The following is a 19871-nucleotide window of genomic DNA, read 5'->3' on the forward strand; positions in this document are numbered from 1 at the left end:
ATTTGTAGATATTTCTTAATAAAGTTCCCCCTAATCTGTATTTATCCCCCTGGATTGGGAGCATCAAATGTTGGACTGTTTCCCTGGGGAAAAGTGTTTCAGACTTCAGAAAATGTCTTTCAAAATAATTATTTTCTTATGAAGTATATTTTTGTGAAAATATAAACATTGTATAGCGAACCAACCAGAACGTAGTTCTTTTTTGAAGAAAATGTCATGTTGCTAATTTATCTCTTCCCTATGGTAGGACTTTATTTTGGCATAATTAACTGCAGTACACCTGATCACTTTGATGATTGCTTTGTGTTATGCCATGTTTAAATGAACAGGAATATTTGTGCCATCATAACTTTTCATTGTTGTAAAATTTACTTTTTTGACCTTGTGGCTGTAGTAAATGTCATATAATGAATATATTAATCCTTAAATATATAACCTTTCCTTCACAGTTCTTACTCAGTTTGGCATGATGGCTAGAGAAGGCATATGCTGGTGATCTTTAATTATGGCTGTACTTCAGTATCCCCTTTGAAGGTTGTTGGGAGAAAAAAATTAGACCTATAAAATCAGATTATTTGAGATTAGGCCATAGGCGTCTATAATTCAAAAAATGACTGAAGTGCAACTGGTAATGAAGCCAGAGCTGGTGAAAAAGACTGGATCTACTACTCATATTTAGCATGAAACATTTCTTAAGTTCTAGTTTGTAAATTAAGTTTGAAGTCAGATTAAGAATTTGATAAATTTGTTCATTTTTTTGTTATGGTTAGTGGTAATATTATTGTTTTCAGAAAGTTGCCATGACACCTTATTGAATATCAAAAAGATCTTTGTGGTAAAGATAGCCTGCTATTTAGAATTTAGATAGAATTCTAAAGTAAGATGAAAGTCATATTATTGATCATGTTTTTTCTTCATTAGAAAAATAACAGAAGATAATAGAAACATCAGAATGTAGTTTCTTGAGTTAGATTATTTAAGGATTGGGAAGAGAGTAGAATTTGTATGTCTTAAAGAAAGCAGACTAGCCTGAACTTTAGATCAGATTAATGTTATAATAGGGTTTTAAAAATAAATTCCCTGAACATGGTGGTTTTACTTATGAGATTAATTTTTTATATGTGATTATTTAAAAACAAAATCAATAAAAACTGAAAAGTAATTTTATATTTGTAGGAGTAATAACATTTAAAAAACACCTGATTTATGAATCATATGAATCATAACATGTTTTTTTACAACCCTGTATAGTTATATATATGTGTGTGTAACATATATATATATATATATATATGTTTGTGCCTGTGTGTTTCAGATCAAAATTATATTCAGATTAAAACATCTAATTACTCTAGAACAATTTTGAAAATCCAACTTGCTTGCTCTTCATGTTTATAATTATTTCATTTTCTGGAGGTTATTTTATTAATTCATTTCTCTGTTAATCAGTATTTCTCTATGCTGTTTGTTAAATTCCTAGGGCTCTTCATTGATGCTAATAGCCCCACTTGTCTGGCCACCAGAAAGGACCAATTGGTTTTTTTGTAGGTCAGGGAAACCCTCAACATAACTCACACGTTTTTTTTGTTTCATCGAGTTTAGCCAACTGTTTACTATTTCAAGCTTTATTATATCCTCATTGAAGGTGTTCTTTTTCTTTGGGATTATATAAAAGAAATATTAGTTTCTTCTTTTAGAAAATGAGTACAGGCTGGGAGCCTGTAGCTTAGTCGTTAGGGCGCCGGCCACATGCCTGGGGGTTGGTGGGTTCGAACCCTGTGTGTGCCTGCTAAAACAAAAAATAGCAGGCGCTGTGGTTGGTGCCTGTAGTCCCAGCTACTCGGGAGGCTGAGGCAAGAGTTGGAGGTTGCTGTGAGCTATGGTGCCATGGAACTTACAGAGAGTGAAATAGTGAGACTCTGTCTCAAAAAAAAAAAAAAGAAAAAGAAGATGAATACACCAAGTAAAATAAAATGTGAGAAAAGGGAGAACAAATATTAGTCTACTTTCCAACAGTGTTTGGCACTTTACAAATGGTTTAAATATAATTCTTTTTGCTTCTGTGTAGTGTGTATTAATTAATAGTACATATTAATATTTAATCTATACAGGAAGGCACTATGATTTACCATGATTAAATCTAATATCAAACAGGCTGTAAGGCAGTGGATTCAGAATTTAAAGTTAATTTTATGTTCAAAATTCTTTTGATTCTACCACTACACTATGATATTGATTTTTCCTGATGTAACAGGAAAAAATTTGAATGATCATGTAATTGAAAAGAGGGCATATAACATTTGTGGAATAAGACATTCCAGAAATAGTTGTACCAGTAGATTTCATCTGATTGCTAAGGTATGTTTGCACTTTATTATGCCTTTCCCCCTCCCATGAATTGATCAGAAAACAGTGATCTCTAAATAGGAAATCAAAGAGAAAGGAAAGAGTAATGGGAAATGAATCTCTATCTTTCTGAACAGGTCTACAAGCATTTTGAGAGGTTGTTTTGAACACAATAATTACTGAATAGAGATTCTTGAAAGAAGATATGATATGAGAAAAAAGTTTATAAAGGCCTTAACAAAATCCCTGTGGGAAGGATGTCATGAATATAGACTATGAAAGAGTCATTAATATGGAATCCAACATTTTAAATAAAATATTAGCAAATAGCATTCAATAACATTTTGAAAGTTTAATAAGCCATGACTAAGTAGGATTTATTCTAGGAATTCAACTATGATTCATTGTCAGGGAATCTATAAATATAATTTGTTACATACTATTTACAAAAGCCAATAGGAAATAAAATTTCAGTTAAGATTGGGTACCAAGTAGTGATGTCTACTTTTCTTAGCAAACAATAGCAAATTTAATAAATATTTATTGAATAAATGCCAGTTGACAAAATCCTTCCAAAGAATGGATAACCTAGGGAAAGTTGTGCACATTTTAGAATATTAAAAGAAATTTTGAGCTATTGGGAGGAAATAAAACCCCTTCATTTAAGGGGAAGGTGGATAAAGATTTTTGGTAACATCAAAAAATTTAGTGTTCTATTACAAAAGTATCGAAATAGTTAACAGAAGTTTTTTTTTTTCATCTATCTTCTTTTCAGCCTTGTATATCTGTATATAACCTGTGTGTTCATGCTGTCATATTTCAACTATGCAATTAAGACTGATTTATGAATTGGAATTTTCAGTGGATTATTAAAAGATTTTAAAAGAGTTTTTAAGTACTACAGCTGCATGTTTTTATGGAAAAACACAAGTATTTGTAAAAAAACAACTAATAAATGTGCATTTTCTACTTGCATTATTTTCTGTATAACTGATGAAATAAATCAGTCTGTAAATTTCACTTTAGTTTTTAGTATAGTTATGTGGCCCTTCCTGGGTACCTGGTTCTATGGCTTAGTATTTTTTGATGGAAAATTTGGCTTAAAGGAATAGTAACTCTAATTTTTTGATCTTATGTGTATTGAATTTATGGTTTTTAAATTAATATTTAGTACCTAGTAGCATGGGGTTTATAAAAAATATGTATTCCAGAGAGTGTATTTTACTCTTTGTTTATTCCTGTGTGGCTTTTCTGGTAGTTTGGGATGGAATTTCTGCAGTTTTCATGATGTTAGTAACTGTGGAATTTGCTCTAATTTGTGTAGCCTTGAACAATTTATGAAGTGATAATGACCTAAGTACTCTAGAAATATATTTTTTCCTTGGCAAGAAATATAAATTGCAGTCAGAAAGATTAATAATATAAAAGACTTTATCCTGTAAGAATGGGATAGACTATATATAAACAAATTATATTTAGTATTGATCATTTTTATTTATTTTAAAATATTAATATTTTAAATATTAATATTAAATATTAAAATATTTCAATATTAATATTAAATATTAAAATATTTCAAATATTAAAGGGATACAGATGTTTTAGTTTACATGTATCATTTTTGTAATGCTTGAGTCCTGGCTATAGTTGTGTCCATGACCTAAATGGTGTTGCTCAATTTCTATGATTTGTGTAGATTTGAATGTTTTTCTTGTGACTAATTTCTAGTTTTATTCTGCTGTGGTCATAAAAGGTACATGATATGATTTCAGTTTTTTAAAATTGGTTAAGACGTATGATGTGGCCTAAATTATGATCAGTCTTGGAGAATGTCCCATATGCTGCTGAGAAGAATGTGTATTCAGTAATTTTGGTGTAGATTGTTCTGTAATTGTCTAACAGAATTGTCTGTTAGACAATTACACTTGATGTACAGTTTTTTGGAGTCTAGTATTTTTTTATTTTATGCGTTTGAGATTTATCAAGTTTTGACAGTGAGGTGTTGCGGTCCCTGGCAATTATGATGGCACTATTTATTCTTTTGCTTAGCTCTAGTAAGAATTGCTTTATGTATGGGGGATCTCCTGTGTTCAACACATGTCTGTTTAGGATTATTGTATCTTTTTGTTGGTTAGCTCCTTTTACCATTACATCATGACCCTCTTTGTCTTTATTTACCTTTTTTGGCTTTACGTCAAGTTTATCTGATATGAGAATGGCTCTACCTCTCCTTCGATTTCCATTTGTGTGGAGTATTTCTTTCTATTTTTTCTATCTATTATTCTTTGACAGTATTTGTATGTCTTTGTGGTTTAGATATGTTTCCTAGAAACAGCAGATCAGTGGGTTGTGCTTTTTCATTGATTCAGCCAGTGTATATCTTTCAAGAAGAGCAGTCAGTCCACTCACATTGATAACTAGTGTGGATATGTTCATCCTGTTTTGTAGCCGTTTATTACTTTGTCTTGCCTCTTGTTCAATTGTTTTATAGGAGTTGTGTGTTTTAGGGTTGTTTTTTTTTAAGGTGAGTTTATACTGGTAGATATCTGTTGTGCTGATTTCCTTATAATGCTGTTTTGAGAATTTCATGTACAGCAGGTCTGGTCATGGCAAATTCCTACCGTGACTGCTGGCCTGGAAGGGACTTAACTTTTCTGTCTATTACAAAACTTAATTTTGTAGGATACAGAATTCTAGGCTGGCAGTTGTTCAGTTTAAGTAAGTTGAAGATGGAGCCTCCAACCCTTCTGGGCCTTAAGGTTTCTGCTGAGAAGTCTGCAGTAAGCCTGATGGGTTTCCTTTGTAGGTTATTTGATTATTTTGTCTTGTTGCTTGCAGAATTTTCACCTTCATTTTGACTTTGGCCAGGTTGATTACTATGTGTCTTAGTGATGATCTATTTGCTGTGAATTTCTTGGCGTTTGATAATCATCTTGTATTTGTATATCTGAATTTCTGGTGATATCTGGGAAGTTTTCCTCAATAATTTCTTAATTATGTTTTTCATGTTTTTAGCTTTTTCTTCTTCACCCTCAGGGATATCAATTCACATAGTGAATTATTTGGACTGTTTTATGTTCTTCAGAGACTCTAAGGATGACCGAGTTATCTTGAGGGCATTGTCTTTAAGCTCTGAGATTCTTTCTGATCTTTGGTTTAGCTTGTGGTTAAACTTTCAACTGCAGTTTGAAATTCCCAGAATGACTCTATCATTTCTTTAAGTTCTATTATATCTTTCCTCATGTTTAACTCTCTAATGAATTTTCCATTATTTTCATTTTTTCCTCTAAGCTTCTTTTTGTTGGTTTTTAGCTTACTCTTCAATTCCAATGATCTTATTGTTGTCCATATTCTGACTTCCATATCTGTTATTTTGGGTGAAATCCATTACCATAGCTACATTGTGTTTACTAGAGGTCTCAATAGTTTTGTTTTCCTATGTTGGCAGGATTCTTTTTCTGGCTTCTTCCAATCTGGCTCCCCTTCTCTCAGTTTTGGGTTAATAGAATACAGGGCACCTATTCATCTTTACTGGGGACTCTGTCAGACTGAATCAAGGAGTGGTGGCTTCTCATGCCTGGGGGTCTTGAATGGAATGTTGGACCTCAGGAAGGTTCTGCTGCACTAATGATAGTGGTGGGGACTTAGTATTGGGGTCTTGGGGTCCAGGTACAACTGTGGAGCCTTAGATGTGGAATTGCAGGTCTTGCAGGGCCCCTGGAGCTATAGGGGCAAAGTGAGAGCTTCACAGTTGCCAGTGGGGATTTTAGTGTCAGAGCTGCCCATATGAGGAGCTGTGCCACCAGCATGAGGACTGCTGATGCCCAGTTGCATGGGGAGGGGTTTTTCAGCAGCCCAGGTCAATCATGGTTTCCCCCTACATCTAGGAACCACTTAGGCAGTCACCCAAGGCTTCCCAAGTCTTCCCTGTGGGGTCTGAGGCTCTGTCTCTGTTTAGTTTCCTTGCTGGGGAGGAGGTGTGTTCTGCCCCAGTCACAAGGCTCAACACAGTGGAGCATCTGTTTTCACCCCAGCCTGGTGTGAGTGATGCTAAGGTTCTGCTGGATGGCTGGGTTCTGAGCAGACCTGGCTCCATGCACTGGAGCATTCAGGATGTCATTAGTTGCAGAAGCCTGGGTTGGCAGGCACTAGATCTCTGCTGCTGGTAGAATGTCTCTGCTACAGTTTAATGGATAAATATTCGGTATAGTTACAAAATAGAATGCTCTAGCATGGTTAAAATTAACACATAGTATCATATATAGCTATGCATTTAAATGAGTTGTTGAATTGACATTTCTCCAAATAAGATATACAAATGTTCAAAAGCCCATGAAAACGTGCTCAATATCACTAATCATTAGGGACATGTAAATGAAAACCACAATGAGAAAATACTTCTCACCCATTATGATGGCTATTGTCAAAAAACAAAAAATAGCAAGTATTGTCAAGAAAGTGGAGAAATTGGAGCCCTTGTGTATTGTTGGTAGAAATGTACAGTGGTGAAGCAGTATAGCAGTTCCTCCAAAATTCAACATAGAATTAATAACATGATTCAACAATACCATTTCTGTGTATATACACAAATGAATTGAAGGCAGAGACATGAGCAAATATTTGTGCACCCTTATTTTTAGAAGCATTATTTGAAATAGCCAAAAAGTAGGCTATCATCAGGTAGTGATTGCTTCTAAAGAAGGAAGAAATAAAGACACTTGGATTGGGAAGGGAGTACTCAAGGAATTTCAATCATATCTGTAAAGTTTTCTTTCTTTAAAAAACAGTAGAAAGAATGGTAAAATATTTGATTTGACAAATCTGCTAACAGTCCATAAGCATTTCTAATGCCATCCTTTAGACCATTCCATGTGCTGAAAAACAATTTCATATTTCTTTGCAAATATATTGGCTTAGAGAATTAGGAGAAATCTTCAAAAAGCTCATTTTTAGTTCATGCTAGTTTTTATTTTCTCAGCTCCTTTTCTTGACACACCTCTTAAATGGTTGTTCTGAGTATTTTTTATAGTTCTCATCTTGAAAATATTCCTTTTTTCCCTCTTTCTGCCTAGTTTGTGATGGATGCTGGTTCGAATAATTTATCTTTTAGCTATAGAAAGACTCAGTTTTTCAGATCACTGTCTTTTCTGGACTCCAGGGGTCCCAAGTGATGTGGAGGATTCTTCCTCTTTGGGTATTTTGGTGAGTCTTTCTCGTTCATCTAACTCTCCATTCTGTTTAATTTCCTTGAAACATATTTGATTTTCTGTAATTGTGTTGTTGAAATACTAGAATCAGTGCACAGTTTATCAGTGGCTGCGTGTGTGTGTTGGGTAGTATATGCCTTGGGATTGGGTGGAATGATTGACATCTCTATCTGCCCTAACTCATTAGGTAACTCAAATATGTCCATCTCTTTCTTTTTCAAAGCCTGTGCCCTTTACAGGTCACCTCTCCCCTCTTAAGTAGGAATAATCTTTCACAATCCTATCAATATACTTTTATAATATAAAAAATGTATAATACTAAATTATAGAAAAATAAAGGTAATAAAATGGATCTGACACAGTTGCTTAACTTCCTGTAGGTCTAACTCTTGACTTCTAACATAGGGTGATATCTATTCATTGAACTTCACTAGGCTTTTATAAAGACCATTTGAAGTTATGTAGCCCCCAGCACTTTGGAAGGTTTATGGTACTACCCACATGTAATACATATTTATTAAATTAACTCTAACATGTAAAATTGGCAGACTATTAATCTGCATGAATAGGCCTCTGTAATAGAACTTCCTAAAATGTGATCTTCACAGCATTGACTCTTGGTGTTAATGAATAATATGTGAAAAGTGCTTCTATGGGCAAAACATTGGTGAAACGTTGGGTTAAATAAAGTTAAGTTGGGTTTCTGTACCTTTGTATTCTCTCTTTTTTGAGAGTATTTGATAGACAAGTATACTTTGTGAACTAAAGAGAGAGGTCATCCACATTAAGAAATACCGTTTTTGGGGAGGGATTTATGTTCCTTGGAATATACTTTGGGAAATATAAGCCAAGATATATTTTGTTGTTGTTAGTCTTTGAACTTCATTTTTTAAACTATCATTTTGGATTTTATAATTCCTTTTATCTTCCCTAGTGAGAATATTGAATTAAAACCGAATTTATCTTATTGTCAGGGTGAATAACATGATTACTTAAACAGGAATCCAAGTAATTTGTTAACACTTTAACTCTTACAACAAACTTTATTTTATTGTTTCATAAAAGCTTCTATACTACCTAAAAGAATTACTTGTGTTAAAAAATCTTGTTATACTTATGACCTTTTATTAAATAACAAGTCTTGTTTTGAGATATGAGATGTTTATGAAGATGAAATCTAAAACACTGTCCTGTGAGGGTCCCTAGTCACTGAATGTTGAATTATTTGATGTCTCAAAATCTATGTTGGTATATATGTCAACTTTGAGGTTATATTGAAATGAAATACATTTTTCTTAACCATTTTCCTTTCCATAGTTTTTATGTAGTCCTGGATTATGTTATTACTTTTTATCTAGGTTTTGCAATTGAAATCATTGCTCTCTACACAAAAACACATTTTCTTTTGAAATATCAAATCATTAATGTGATTGAAATGTTTTATTCTGATGATTCTATTTCTAGGTATTTCAGCAAATATGATATATACCATTTATTAGACTTTTGTATGCATACTGTAACATTTGATGTGGTATTTAATGTTTTAATAGGTATGTCCTATATTGAAATGCAGTTTTACTATCTGAATCTTGGTATATTTAATAAAAAGATATGTTGTTGAAATTATCTTCCAATATAAAGTACACCTAATACCATTCTCATACACTTAAAATTGTTTGTGAGAATTATAAGCAAGAGTTATTTTTATTTAAAGAATAATGCTAGTTGAATAATGAAGCTAAATTACAGGTCTTGGAAATTAATGAAAGGCATTTTTTTCTTCCTTTTTTTTTTTGGCAGTTTTTGGCTGGGGCTGGGTTTGAACCTGCCATCTCCAGTATATGGGGCTGGCGACCTGCTTCTTTGAGCCACAGGCGCCGCCCCTTTTTCTTCCTTATTTTAAATATACTATCTGTAATTTGACCAATTATTATTTTGTAGTGTTTGTCTTAGTTTATTCTTTTATATGTATTTCATTTATTGTTTTTCTGTTTTCTTGTTTCTAGCTTGTGACGAATGGAAAATATTACCAAAACCAAATCTTCATAGAGATGTCAACAGATTTGGACACTCTGCAGTAGTCATTAATGGGTAAAAGAAGTACATTTCCAGTTATAATCTGCTTATTCTGGTATTCTTTTTGAAAGTGATCATTAGTACATAATGGCATGGATTTTATATATCTCTGTTGCACCATGGAATACACTCTGATTTGTTAACCATTTTCCTCATTCCTTTTTGTTTAACATATTTAAGAAGTAGGGTGTAGTCAGGGAAAATGTGCTGAGATAAAACTACAGATACCCTTTTATGTCACCCTGCCTTCTTTCCCTATCCAGAATTCAGATAAGGAATGACATTTAAAAAGATCAAGCTGAAATGATTGGCTGGTTCAATATTTCTATCAAGGAGAATAAGGAAAGTGAGAAGAATTAAGATTCTCATTTTGGTTCTGTAACAAAATAAATGCATGATTTTTGACAAGTCTCTTAATCTGTCTGGACTTTAATATTCTTATATCCATTGGAAAACTGGACTTGAACATTAAATTACCTTACCCCCTTAAGTTAATATAATTTTTATATTTCTATAGCAAAAATTTGGTAATTTGGATGCAAGTGACAGTAAACAATATGCTAGCTCATTCATTCGATGGAAATTTGTAATTCAGAATGATCTTTTACCACCTTATCCTAATTATGTAAAAATTCCCCACTGTTATCACAAAGTGACATAATCATAAGGAAACTGTGTAACTGATACCAATTGGCTGTCAAAATATAATATTAAATTCAATGTCAAACAGAGAATCTTCTCTATTTGGTTGATTTTCATTTTACTTGTTTAAATGATAAAAGACATTCTTGAGGCTTTTTATGAGCTTTTCCATTTATTATTTTAAGAATCTTTCTAGGAATAAACATTCTACAGTTTTGAAGTTGTCTCAAACTTCTTCAGCTCTGGTTAGTATTAATTTAGTATTGTCTAGGCTTCTCTTTCCAAATTGAAATTTTAAAAGTATTTTTGATTATTTTATTTTTGATCTTCTTCTTTTAAAAAAGTAAAATACTATAAGAACTCTGTGTCTAATTTCTAAATTCTATGCCTATATACGAAAATTATAATTCTAGATAATAATTCTAAAAATATTATCAATCTGTAGCTGTTATCTATTTCCTAAAAATTGTTTATTTCTTTATTAAAACAGTATTTTCCCAGTCAAAGGAATATTGTATGTAATCCTTGTACCTTTTTCTTTCTTATATTAGCAATAAGATAGATATCTTGAAGATTTAATGTTTTCTTAACACAATTAAAAGTTAAAGATTATTTCACATTTTATCTGTATAATCTTCAAGAAATCTTATAACAATTCGTTTGATATTTTCACATTGTATTATATGTTAGAAATATGATTTTAAAGAACAATGCTGACACACATTTAAGTGCTTATTTAAAAATAATACAAATGGGGTAGTGCCTGTGGCTCAAAGGAGTAGGGCACTGGCCCCATATGCCGGAGGTGGTGGGTTCAAACCCAGCCCTAGCCAAAAACTGCAAAATAATAATAATAATAATAATAATAATAATGATAATAATTATAATACAAATGTATATTTAAATCTACATTTTAAAAATTAAATCATTACACTGAGACTTTTAATACCGTTTATTTAAGATTCTTGTTTGTTTTCCGTAGGTCCATGTATATATTTGGGGGATTTTCTAGTGTTCTCCTTAGTGACATACTTGTATACAAGCCTCCAAATTGCAAGGCTTTCAGAGATGAAGAACTTTGTAAAAATGCTGGCCCTGGGATAAAATGTGTTTGGAATAAAAATCACTGTGAATCTTGGGAATCAGGAAATACTAATAATATTCTTAGAGCAAAGTGCCCTCCTAAAGTAGGTAAGTTTTTTTCTCCACTTTCTGGTGGCAGAATTTCTCTGTTACAGAAATAGAAGTATAAAATAGAGTGATAGAAGATTAATTCTGTGAGGTTTTCTTTTGGAAGTATAGTAATACATTTTTCTCAGGGAAGTAAGGATAATTCCTTTTCCCCCTCTCCAAGGTGTGTAAATTTAAAATGGTTGTAGGATCTTTGTGAGTTGAATAATTAAGACAGAGTGGTAAGAGGCATCTAAAAGCCTGTAAACACAATTAAACTTCAAATTGACTTCATTTTGAAGAACTTATTTTGATATTGAAAGTCATTTTTGTTGGGTTACAAAATTTTTAGTGTTTCTAAAATAGATATTTATAAAACTGTGAATTCATAAATGTAACCTTTTCTTTTTCATCCTGATATATTCTGTGTCCCATTTACATTATAGCTACTTCTGATGACAGATGTTACAGATACGCAGACTGTGCCAGCTGTACTGCTAATACAAATGGGTGCCAATGGTGTGATGACAAGAAATGCATTTCGGCAAATAGTAACTGCAGTATGGTTAGTATTGATGGGTAAATAGTGACGTGGTTAGCATGGCTGCTTTATAATCATTAGCTTGCCATTTAACAGCAGTATATGAAAAAGTACTTTATACATTAAGACATTTAGAAGGTATGTAGGGAATCATTTACTTCTTGGTAAATTTAAAAGTTAGACTATAGTTTTTGCTCGAATTTGTTAGTTTATATTCCATTTTGAATCTAGTAACTTTTACTTCTTTTCATGAATGAGACTGGGAAAATGTTTCTTGTTTGAAACTGATTTTTTTAAAAAAGACCATAACTATAAACATTATATCCTGTGCTGGTAGCAACATAGGTATTAAAATAATTTTCACTGGATTCCAGTTAGACATACATTAATGGTGTGATCTAGTGTTTAATTATATACTTTGTATGTAAGTTTAACCTGAAGATGGTGGTAGTTTCCCTTTTAATCATCTTTAGATTAGTAACTGTAAACTGGGGACAGTTTTGTTCTGCAGGGCACATTTGGCAATGTGTGGAGATATTTTTGTTTGTCACAACTGTGGGGCTGCTGCTGGCATCTCCTAAGTAGAGGGCATGGATACTACCAAACCGTCTACAATGCATGGAACAGTCTTCCCACAACAAATAATTTTTTGGTTCAAAATGTCAATAGCACTGACATTCTACTTTAGATGAAGAAAAATTATAAAATTAATGTTTATGGTAGATTAAAATGAATTAAGAGCATCAAAAATTAAAATTTTAAGTGATTGGCATCAAGACATCCCGTATTTTTTAGATGTCAACAAATTGAAAGGAAAATTTAAAAAATAGCATTTAGTAGCATTAAACATTTTCTCATGGAATTATAGCTTAAATAAAACTAAATGTGCATATATCTTAAAATATAATTTACATTATTTTTTTCTGAATTTTTATTATTAATTAATTAAAGTATCAACTTGTTTTATAAAACAGTAGGCAGAGGTAAAGTGTAAAGAGGAGAGAATTTGAAACTAAGTTTGAATTTTGATTGTATCATATACAATTTTTTCTAGTAACTAATAATATTTAAATTTTAATTCTAATCTAAAATAATACTCAAAATGTAAACTGGAGGAAAATTTGCAGTATTAACTAACCCGACTGGACTCTTTTGCTTTCACACATATTTTGTGATATGTACTTTTCAATGATATAAGTTGTTTTAATAACAAGATATACTTAAATTTTATGATTTTTAACATTAATATAACGTGTAAATTACACTTTTAGGTTACATTCATATTCATTTAATGGGAATTATTGAGTGCAAATGGGAGTTAAACAAAATAGTACATGGGAATCAAGGACTTTTATTAGAGTTCTTTAGAGAAACAGAACCAGTAGGCTTATGTGTGTATACAAATGTGTATATAAAAAAAATATCATATATATAAATTCATTTATTATAAGGAATTGGCTCATGTGGTTATGAAGACTGAAACGTCCCATGATCCTCTATCTTCAAACTGCAGAGCCAGTAGGAAAGCTAGCTATTGATGTAAATTCCACTCCAAGGATGGGGGTCTGACAATGGAGAGCACAGATGGTGTAGGTCCCAGGGCAAGGTCAAGAAAAGACGGATGTCTCAGCCCAAGCAGTCAAGTAAAGAGAGGAAATTCTTCCTTTCTCTACTTTTTGTTCTTTGAGGGCTTCAATGGATTGGGTGATGCCCACCAACCATGGGGAGGCATTCTGCTTTACTCAGTTTACCATTTCAAATGATAATTTTGTACAGAAATACTCTGACAGATACACCTAGAAATAATGCTCAACCAAATATCTTGGTACATGTCCCAGTAAAGTTGTTACATAAAATTAACTTTCACAAATCCACCCCCAGTCCACTTGGCACTTGTATATATCTTCATAAACCATACTTAATCTACTAATAAAGATAACAACAATGTAATAATTCCACTTAATACATCTTTCCTCTGTACAACTGAAAATAAACCAGTCCTTGCCCCCAAAAAGTACGTAAAAGTCTTTGAGTAATGTTTACTCCTCTCCCTGCTATTTTCTAATTTAAATACTCTGATATAAAATTAGTAATATTTAAATCCTCATATAAAGTCAGTACTTCTTATGTTACATGATAAAGGAATAAGAGGAAAGAAAATAGTATTTCTCTTCTCACTCTCTCTCTCACACACACACACACAAACTCTAATGTATTCATGTGGAAACGAAGAGGAAATATCCCTGATAATTACAGTCCTCCTTTCTGTAACTGGTCCTGTGGTTGCAGCTGGTATTTGTAACTACTTTCATACCCTAACCATTCTATATTCCCTTTCCCTTTAGCAAGCACAGTAGCTGCTTTTGGTTCTTTATCTGGTAGGATTACTCAGATCTTCCTTCTGTAAGGATCTGGAACATTAGTAGCCCTGCCTGCGATGGGTTGTCATAGTTTTCCATTGATCTTAATCATGGAGGATGATACCAAGAGATGCTCTAAGACAGCTCTTGTGTTCCAGACATTCTCTTCCTTACTTCTCTTGTGGAGTAGCAGTTAAATATCTCTGTAATTGTCACCTGAACTGCACATTAACTTTCTTCTTTTCCTGTTGATTTAGAGGCCTAAGGAGACCAAAGTGGCAAGGTGACAATTTTAACAGTCAGTTGAATGGAGTCAGTCTGTGTTTTCTGGTAAAACCATTCATTCCTCCCTCTGAAACTAAAACATTTAGGCCAGTAGAGAATATGGTCACAGAAACAGGAAGGAAAATTTTCCTAGTGGGTCACTGGGGGTAATAGTGAGTAGTGCTGATTCCATTTTCGTCCCTTCATTCCTGGACCCATAGGGCTGGCTGTGAGAGAAAGAGCACTATATACTGAGTGCTGATTCAGAGCATATTTACCCAGCCCCTGCGAGGTATTGTCATAGAGCTGGTACTGTAACTGAAGCTTCAAAAGATTATTCCACTGTTTTATCAAAACAACTTGTTTAGGATTTTGGGTACCAGTAACCATGGGTCCTTCATTGCACTTTACTTAGTCTGAAGTTAGTTTCTTAATCAGAATCAACGCTGTGTGGAATACCACAATGGTGGATAATGCAAGTTCACTGATGATATTTTTGACAGAAATGTTCCATGCAGGGAAGGCAAATCTGTATCCAGAATAAGTGTCAATTTCAGTAAGAATGAAATATACCAGATCAATAGCTGCTTACCAGTTACAAGGGATGTGTTAATTGCCCCATGAAATCATATCTGATACAGAAGTTGTTATTGGAGTCACCTGGCTAAGCTTACAGTAATTCATTGTCATTCTCCAAGATCCATTTGTGTTCTGCACAGAATAAATAGACAAATGGAATGGGAATGTGGTGGGAATCACCACTTCTACATCTTTCAAGTCCTTGATTATGGCACTAATCTTTCCAGTCCCACTAGGAATATAGTATTGCTTTTGGTTTACCATTTTCCTAGCTGGAAGTAGTTCTAGTGGCTTCTACTTGGCTTCCCTTTCCTAATAGCCCTCACTCCACAAGTCAGGGAACCCGTGTGAGGGAATATAGGTATTGAGTGTATCTATATTCCTATTTTGCATTTTATAGCTGAGGGAATGACCACAGGATAGGTTCAGAACCCAATCTACCCATTGTGAGATGAATCTGAACTAAAACTCCATTGATAACCTGACTGCCGTAAATCTCTGACCTGTGGACCCCAGTGATGGTTTGTGTTTTCTGAAATTAGTGTCAGTTTAGGGTCAGCATCTAGTGCTCATTGTTTCCTTTTCCCCAGTGCTCGGTTACTCTGGTAAAGGCTGTAGATCTCTTTGGGAAAGGTTGGAAGAAAGAACAGAATAAATGTTTGGCAATTTACTGAGGTCTTTCTTCCAAGTAATCCAGCTTTTCTCTTCATTCTAGGGATTCTGGGGTCCATAAACTGACTTATTTCTAGGAAGTAATTAAGGGGATGTGACTCCATGTCAGGGTAGACTTTTTCTACTTGACGTAGAACTTTTCTGCTCAGATAGATCAATTAAGAAGTTAGTATGCTTTCTGTATATTTCATTTCTAGAAACATGATGATCAACTAGCAAATGCCGAAGCAAGTGAGACTATTGTCATTGTTGCTTTAACTTTGCTCTCCATCACAATAACCATGCCCACCTCGCCTTTGGGAGTTGAGTGCTGCTACTTACCTCCTGCTGTTCTAGGATCCAGTTATACCACTGCACTTATGTTTCCCAACTCAATAGCTGCAGTTCCCCCTGGAAGCCTGGCGCTGACTTACAGAGAAGGGTGATCATGGACTCTTCAAGGATGCCAGGACTCCCCTCCAAAATTTATTTCTCATGGTGTTGGTGAAAGTTATATCTTCTGTATTCTCTTAGTGAGGGTGAATAGTTTTAATGGAAAAATCCACTCCAACATGCCAATCTCCTAAGCCTTTAAACCTCTCCTTTTACATTAAATAAAGACAGATCCAGCTTTTATAATTCACTCCTTGTGGCCCAGCTTTGTGGTCCACGTTTTAGCCAACCAACCAAGCTGTTAGAGTGCTTTCTAATTCCCCAAACTATAATAGTAAATGCAAAATTTCTTTTTAGTAATCCCATATCAATAAGTTTTGCCTGATTTAACTTTATGTTCCTTGATTATCCCTCTCACTTAGTATCCATACCCATACATGTTCCCTGGATTTCTCTGTTTACATTAAAAAACTTAAGTAGTTCCTTTGGAGTGTGATGCATCTTTTCATGGGTCATACTTTGTAGCTCACTTTTAGAGGCCTGCTGGGACTTCAGTCTAGTTAATATGTCTACAAGCAAAGAGGGGTGGAGAGCGTGGGTCCTAAGGAGAACCATCATTATCCTGCATGACAAGTGCCTCAGAAGAGGCCATTACAGTTTCCTCAGGCAATATAGGTTTGATCCCCTCATAGGGAGGTAGAAAGGCTAATAACACTGGTTGTGAGGAGGGTGCTACCTCTAGGAGTAGATAGACCGTCTGTTCTGGGGACTATAAAGGCTACTTCTACTGGGATGGGGAAGCCTCTTCCAGTGGCAAAGACTCATTAGAATTAAGGGGCTCAATTTCACCAGCTTTACAGGATCTTTCCACACAACTCTGTCTCACCTTACAGAATCCCATTCTTTCCTAATTCGTACCTTCAATTTAATAGTAGACATCTTTTGAGCCTGAGAGTTCAACTTGTGTTAGAATTCAGCCAGCAGCAGTTGAATTCTGTGTTTGATCTCAGCCTGCAGCTATACGCACACATAGATGCATCAGGACATTTGTGCAGAGGTTGAGCTGATGATTTCAATCCCTGAGTTGTGCAGAGGTTGAGCTGATGATTTCAATCCCTGAGTTCATCGTTTCTTTTACCACTTTATCTAGTGGCATTAGAAGGAAACGACCAACCTTACATTGGTTAGTTTTCTAAAAATGTTTGAAAGTATTGTATTATATACATAGCCACCTGTGTCTTATAAGTGTATGACTAGGTATATCTGATGCAGATAGTTTACCTATCTACTATCAATTCATGCTATAGCGTATCAATATTCTCTTTCTGTTGGAGAAAGAATCATTAACATCTTTAAATATAATTAGACTAGGGAGCCAATTCCAGAAACCTCAGAAATTCTGTTCCTCTAGAACTATTCCTGGTACCAAAATATGTATGTATCAGGAGTCTCTAGGAAAATAGAACCAGTAGGAAATCAGTCTGTCTGTCTGTCTGTCTGTCTGTCTCTCTATCTATCTCTATCTATCTATTTATCTATCCATCTATCTGCAATGAGATTTAGTATAAGGAAGTGGCTCACATACTTATGGAAGCAGTAAAGTCCCGTTGGTTTGTTGTCTGTGAACTGGAGACCCAAGAAAGCCAGTGGTATAAATTCTAGTCCAAGTACAAAGGTCTGAGAACCAGGAGCACCCCTAGAGTAAATTCTAGTCAAAGGGCATAAGATGTCTGAGCTCAGCAGTAAGGCAGAGAGAGAAAATTCTTTTTTTCTCTACCTTCTTACTGAGGCATTGAATGATGCTTACCTACATTGGGGAGGGCATTCTACTTCACCCAGTCTATCAGTTTATATGTTAATCTTATCCAGAAATACCCTCACATATCCAGATACATATAATACGTAGCCAAATATCTGAGCACCCTGTGTTCTAGTCAAATTGGCATGTAAAATTAACCACAGTGCTAAAATAGAGAATATTATTTAATAATTGCAATCATATTTTATTTTAAGTTTTGTTGGATAACCCTGAGTTAATTTGTGTTAAGGCTATTGTAACAAAATACCATAAACTAGATGACTTATAAACAACAGAAATTTATTTCTCATGGTTCTGGAGGCTAGGAAGTCCAAGATCTATGTGCAGGTATATTTGGAGTCTGGTGACAGCCTGGTTTCTGGTTCATAAGTCTTCTCACTGAATCTTCACATGGCAGAAGGCAAACTCTTTGGCCCCTGATGAGAGCACTAGTCTCATATATAACGACTTTTCTATTATGATAAAATAACCTCTCCAAAATCATACCTCCTAAAAATTCCACATTGGGAACTTGGTATTAACTTGGATTTTTTTGTTGACACAAATATTCAGTCCATGGCAGATATTTACATGTAAGTAAATACACATACATATATGTAAGTGATCATACACATATCTCAAAAATTGCATTACATAAATTGCTATTAACTATTCATTTTATAAAGTGTCCTTTTGCTTTTTATTTTGTTTTTGATGATGATGTCTTAACATGGAAAGTCTTGTGCGAGATTGTATAAGTGAGCAGTACTCACTTGTGATTGATAATTTTATGTAATGTATCTATTAGACAGTTTTATCAGTATGTCTGGTGATTAAGATAAAATGCTAATAGATACAGAAGATCTATGGGATTTTAGTCTAAATTATGTGCATCGATACCTTATTTCGTTATTTAGCCATGTTTACTAGAACTTGCATATTGAGTGCTCTAACAGGTCAAATAACCTGCATGAGTCTTACAGATTTTCATTTTACATCTCAGTATATTCGAATGAAGATCACTAGAGTAGTGGTTACTCTTCATAGATTGTTTAACAATGTGTATCTGTTTCATTAGGCCAAGAATGCCCACTATGTTTTAGAATTAACAGTTGACTTTCTTCTACCATTGATTAACTTGGTTCTTTGTGTCATTGAAACATAATTTCAACTATTGTACTTGTTCAATAAATGACTGTATTATTCTAATGCAGAGCAGTAGAGTTATTTGGAAGGGATGATAATGTTGCCACTGTTATTCTAAAGACCAACATGAAACTGTTTTCCTTTCTTCTATTGTAACATGTTTAACCATTCTCTTGTCATTTTTACAGGTTATTTTCGTTAACCCGATAATTCAAGTACATTTATTTTTCAGCTGGCAAATGTTTGGAACTATACTCTAATGATCATAGAGAACGATGCTAAGATTTATATGCTATGTGAAAACAAAAGCTATGACTCAGAACAGTAAAAACGTTTATACGCTCCTAATGAAAATATGGTGGTTAAAAAAGAGTCACAATGTAATTTGAAATGTACAGAAGTGTATCTTTAGTGATTTTTTAAAGTATATCTGAATACTTTTTATCTGTTACCTGATAGTAAATGTAATTTGCTCTAAAGAAATTAAACCTTTGGAATGGAGTTGACTGCAATGTATTTTATAAGGAAAGCATAGTAGTCTATAAACAAATATTTGGTGGCTGATATGCAGCATATCTAAGAAGATATGAATTGCTTCATCAAATTTTATATGTGGGATAATTATACCTTTATTTCACTTTTAGTCTTATTGAGTGAAAGTAAATATCAACTCTTTACATTAGAAGGCCTGAGATACA

General features: G+C 33.7%; 1 protein-coding gene across 2 annotated transcripts in view; it reads left to right on the forward strand.

The window, feature by feature from the left end:
- Positions 1–19871, forward strand: part of ATRNL1 (attractin like 1) — a 723386-nt gene that overhangs the window by 148291 nt on the left and 555224 nt on the right. Inside the window, exons 11-13 of one of the 2 annotated variants that reach the window (XM_053583937.1) lie at positions 9560–9644; positions 11254–11462; positions 11888–12006. In XM_053583937.1, coding sequence (XP_053439912.1) covers positions 9560–9644; positions 11254–11462; positions 11888–12006 — 413 coding nt within the window. Of the gene's footprint in view, positions 1–9559; positions 9645–11253; positions 11463–11887; positions 12007–19871 lie in introns of those variants that run through there. The other variant, XM_053583939.1, reaches the window with a different exon arrangement.

The sequence above is a fragment of the Nycticebus coucang genome, chromosome 3 (genome assembly GCF_027406575.1).
Source record: "Nycticebus coucang isolate mNycCou1 chromosome 3, mNycCou1.pri, whole genome shotgun sequence".
Lineage (NCBI taxonomy): Eukaryota > Metazoa > Chordata > Mammalia > Primates > Lorisidae > Nycticebus > Nycticebus coucang.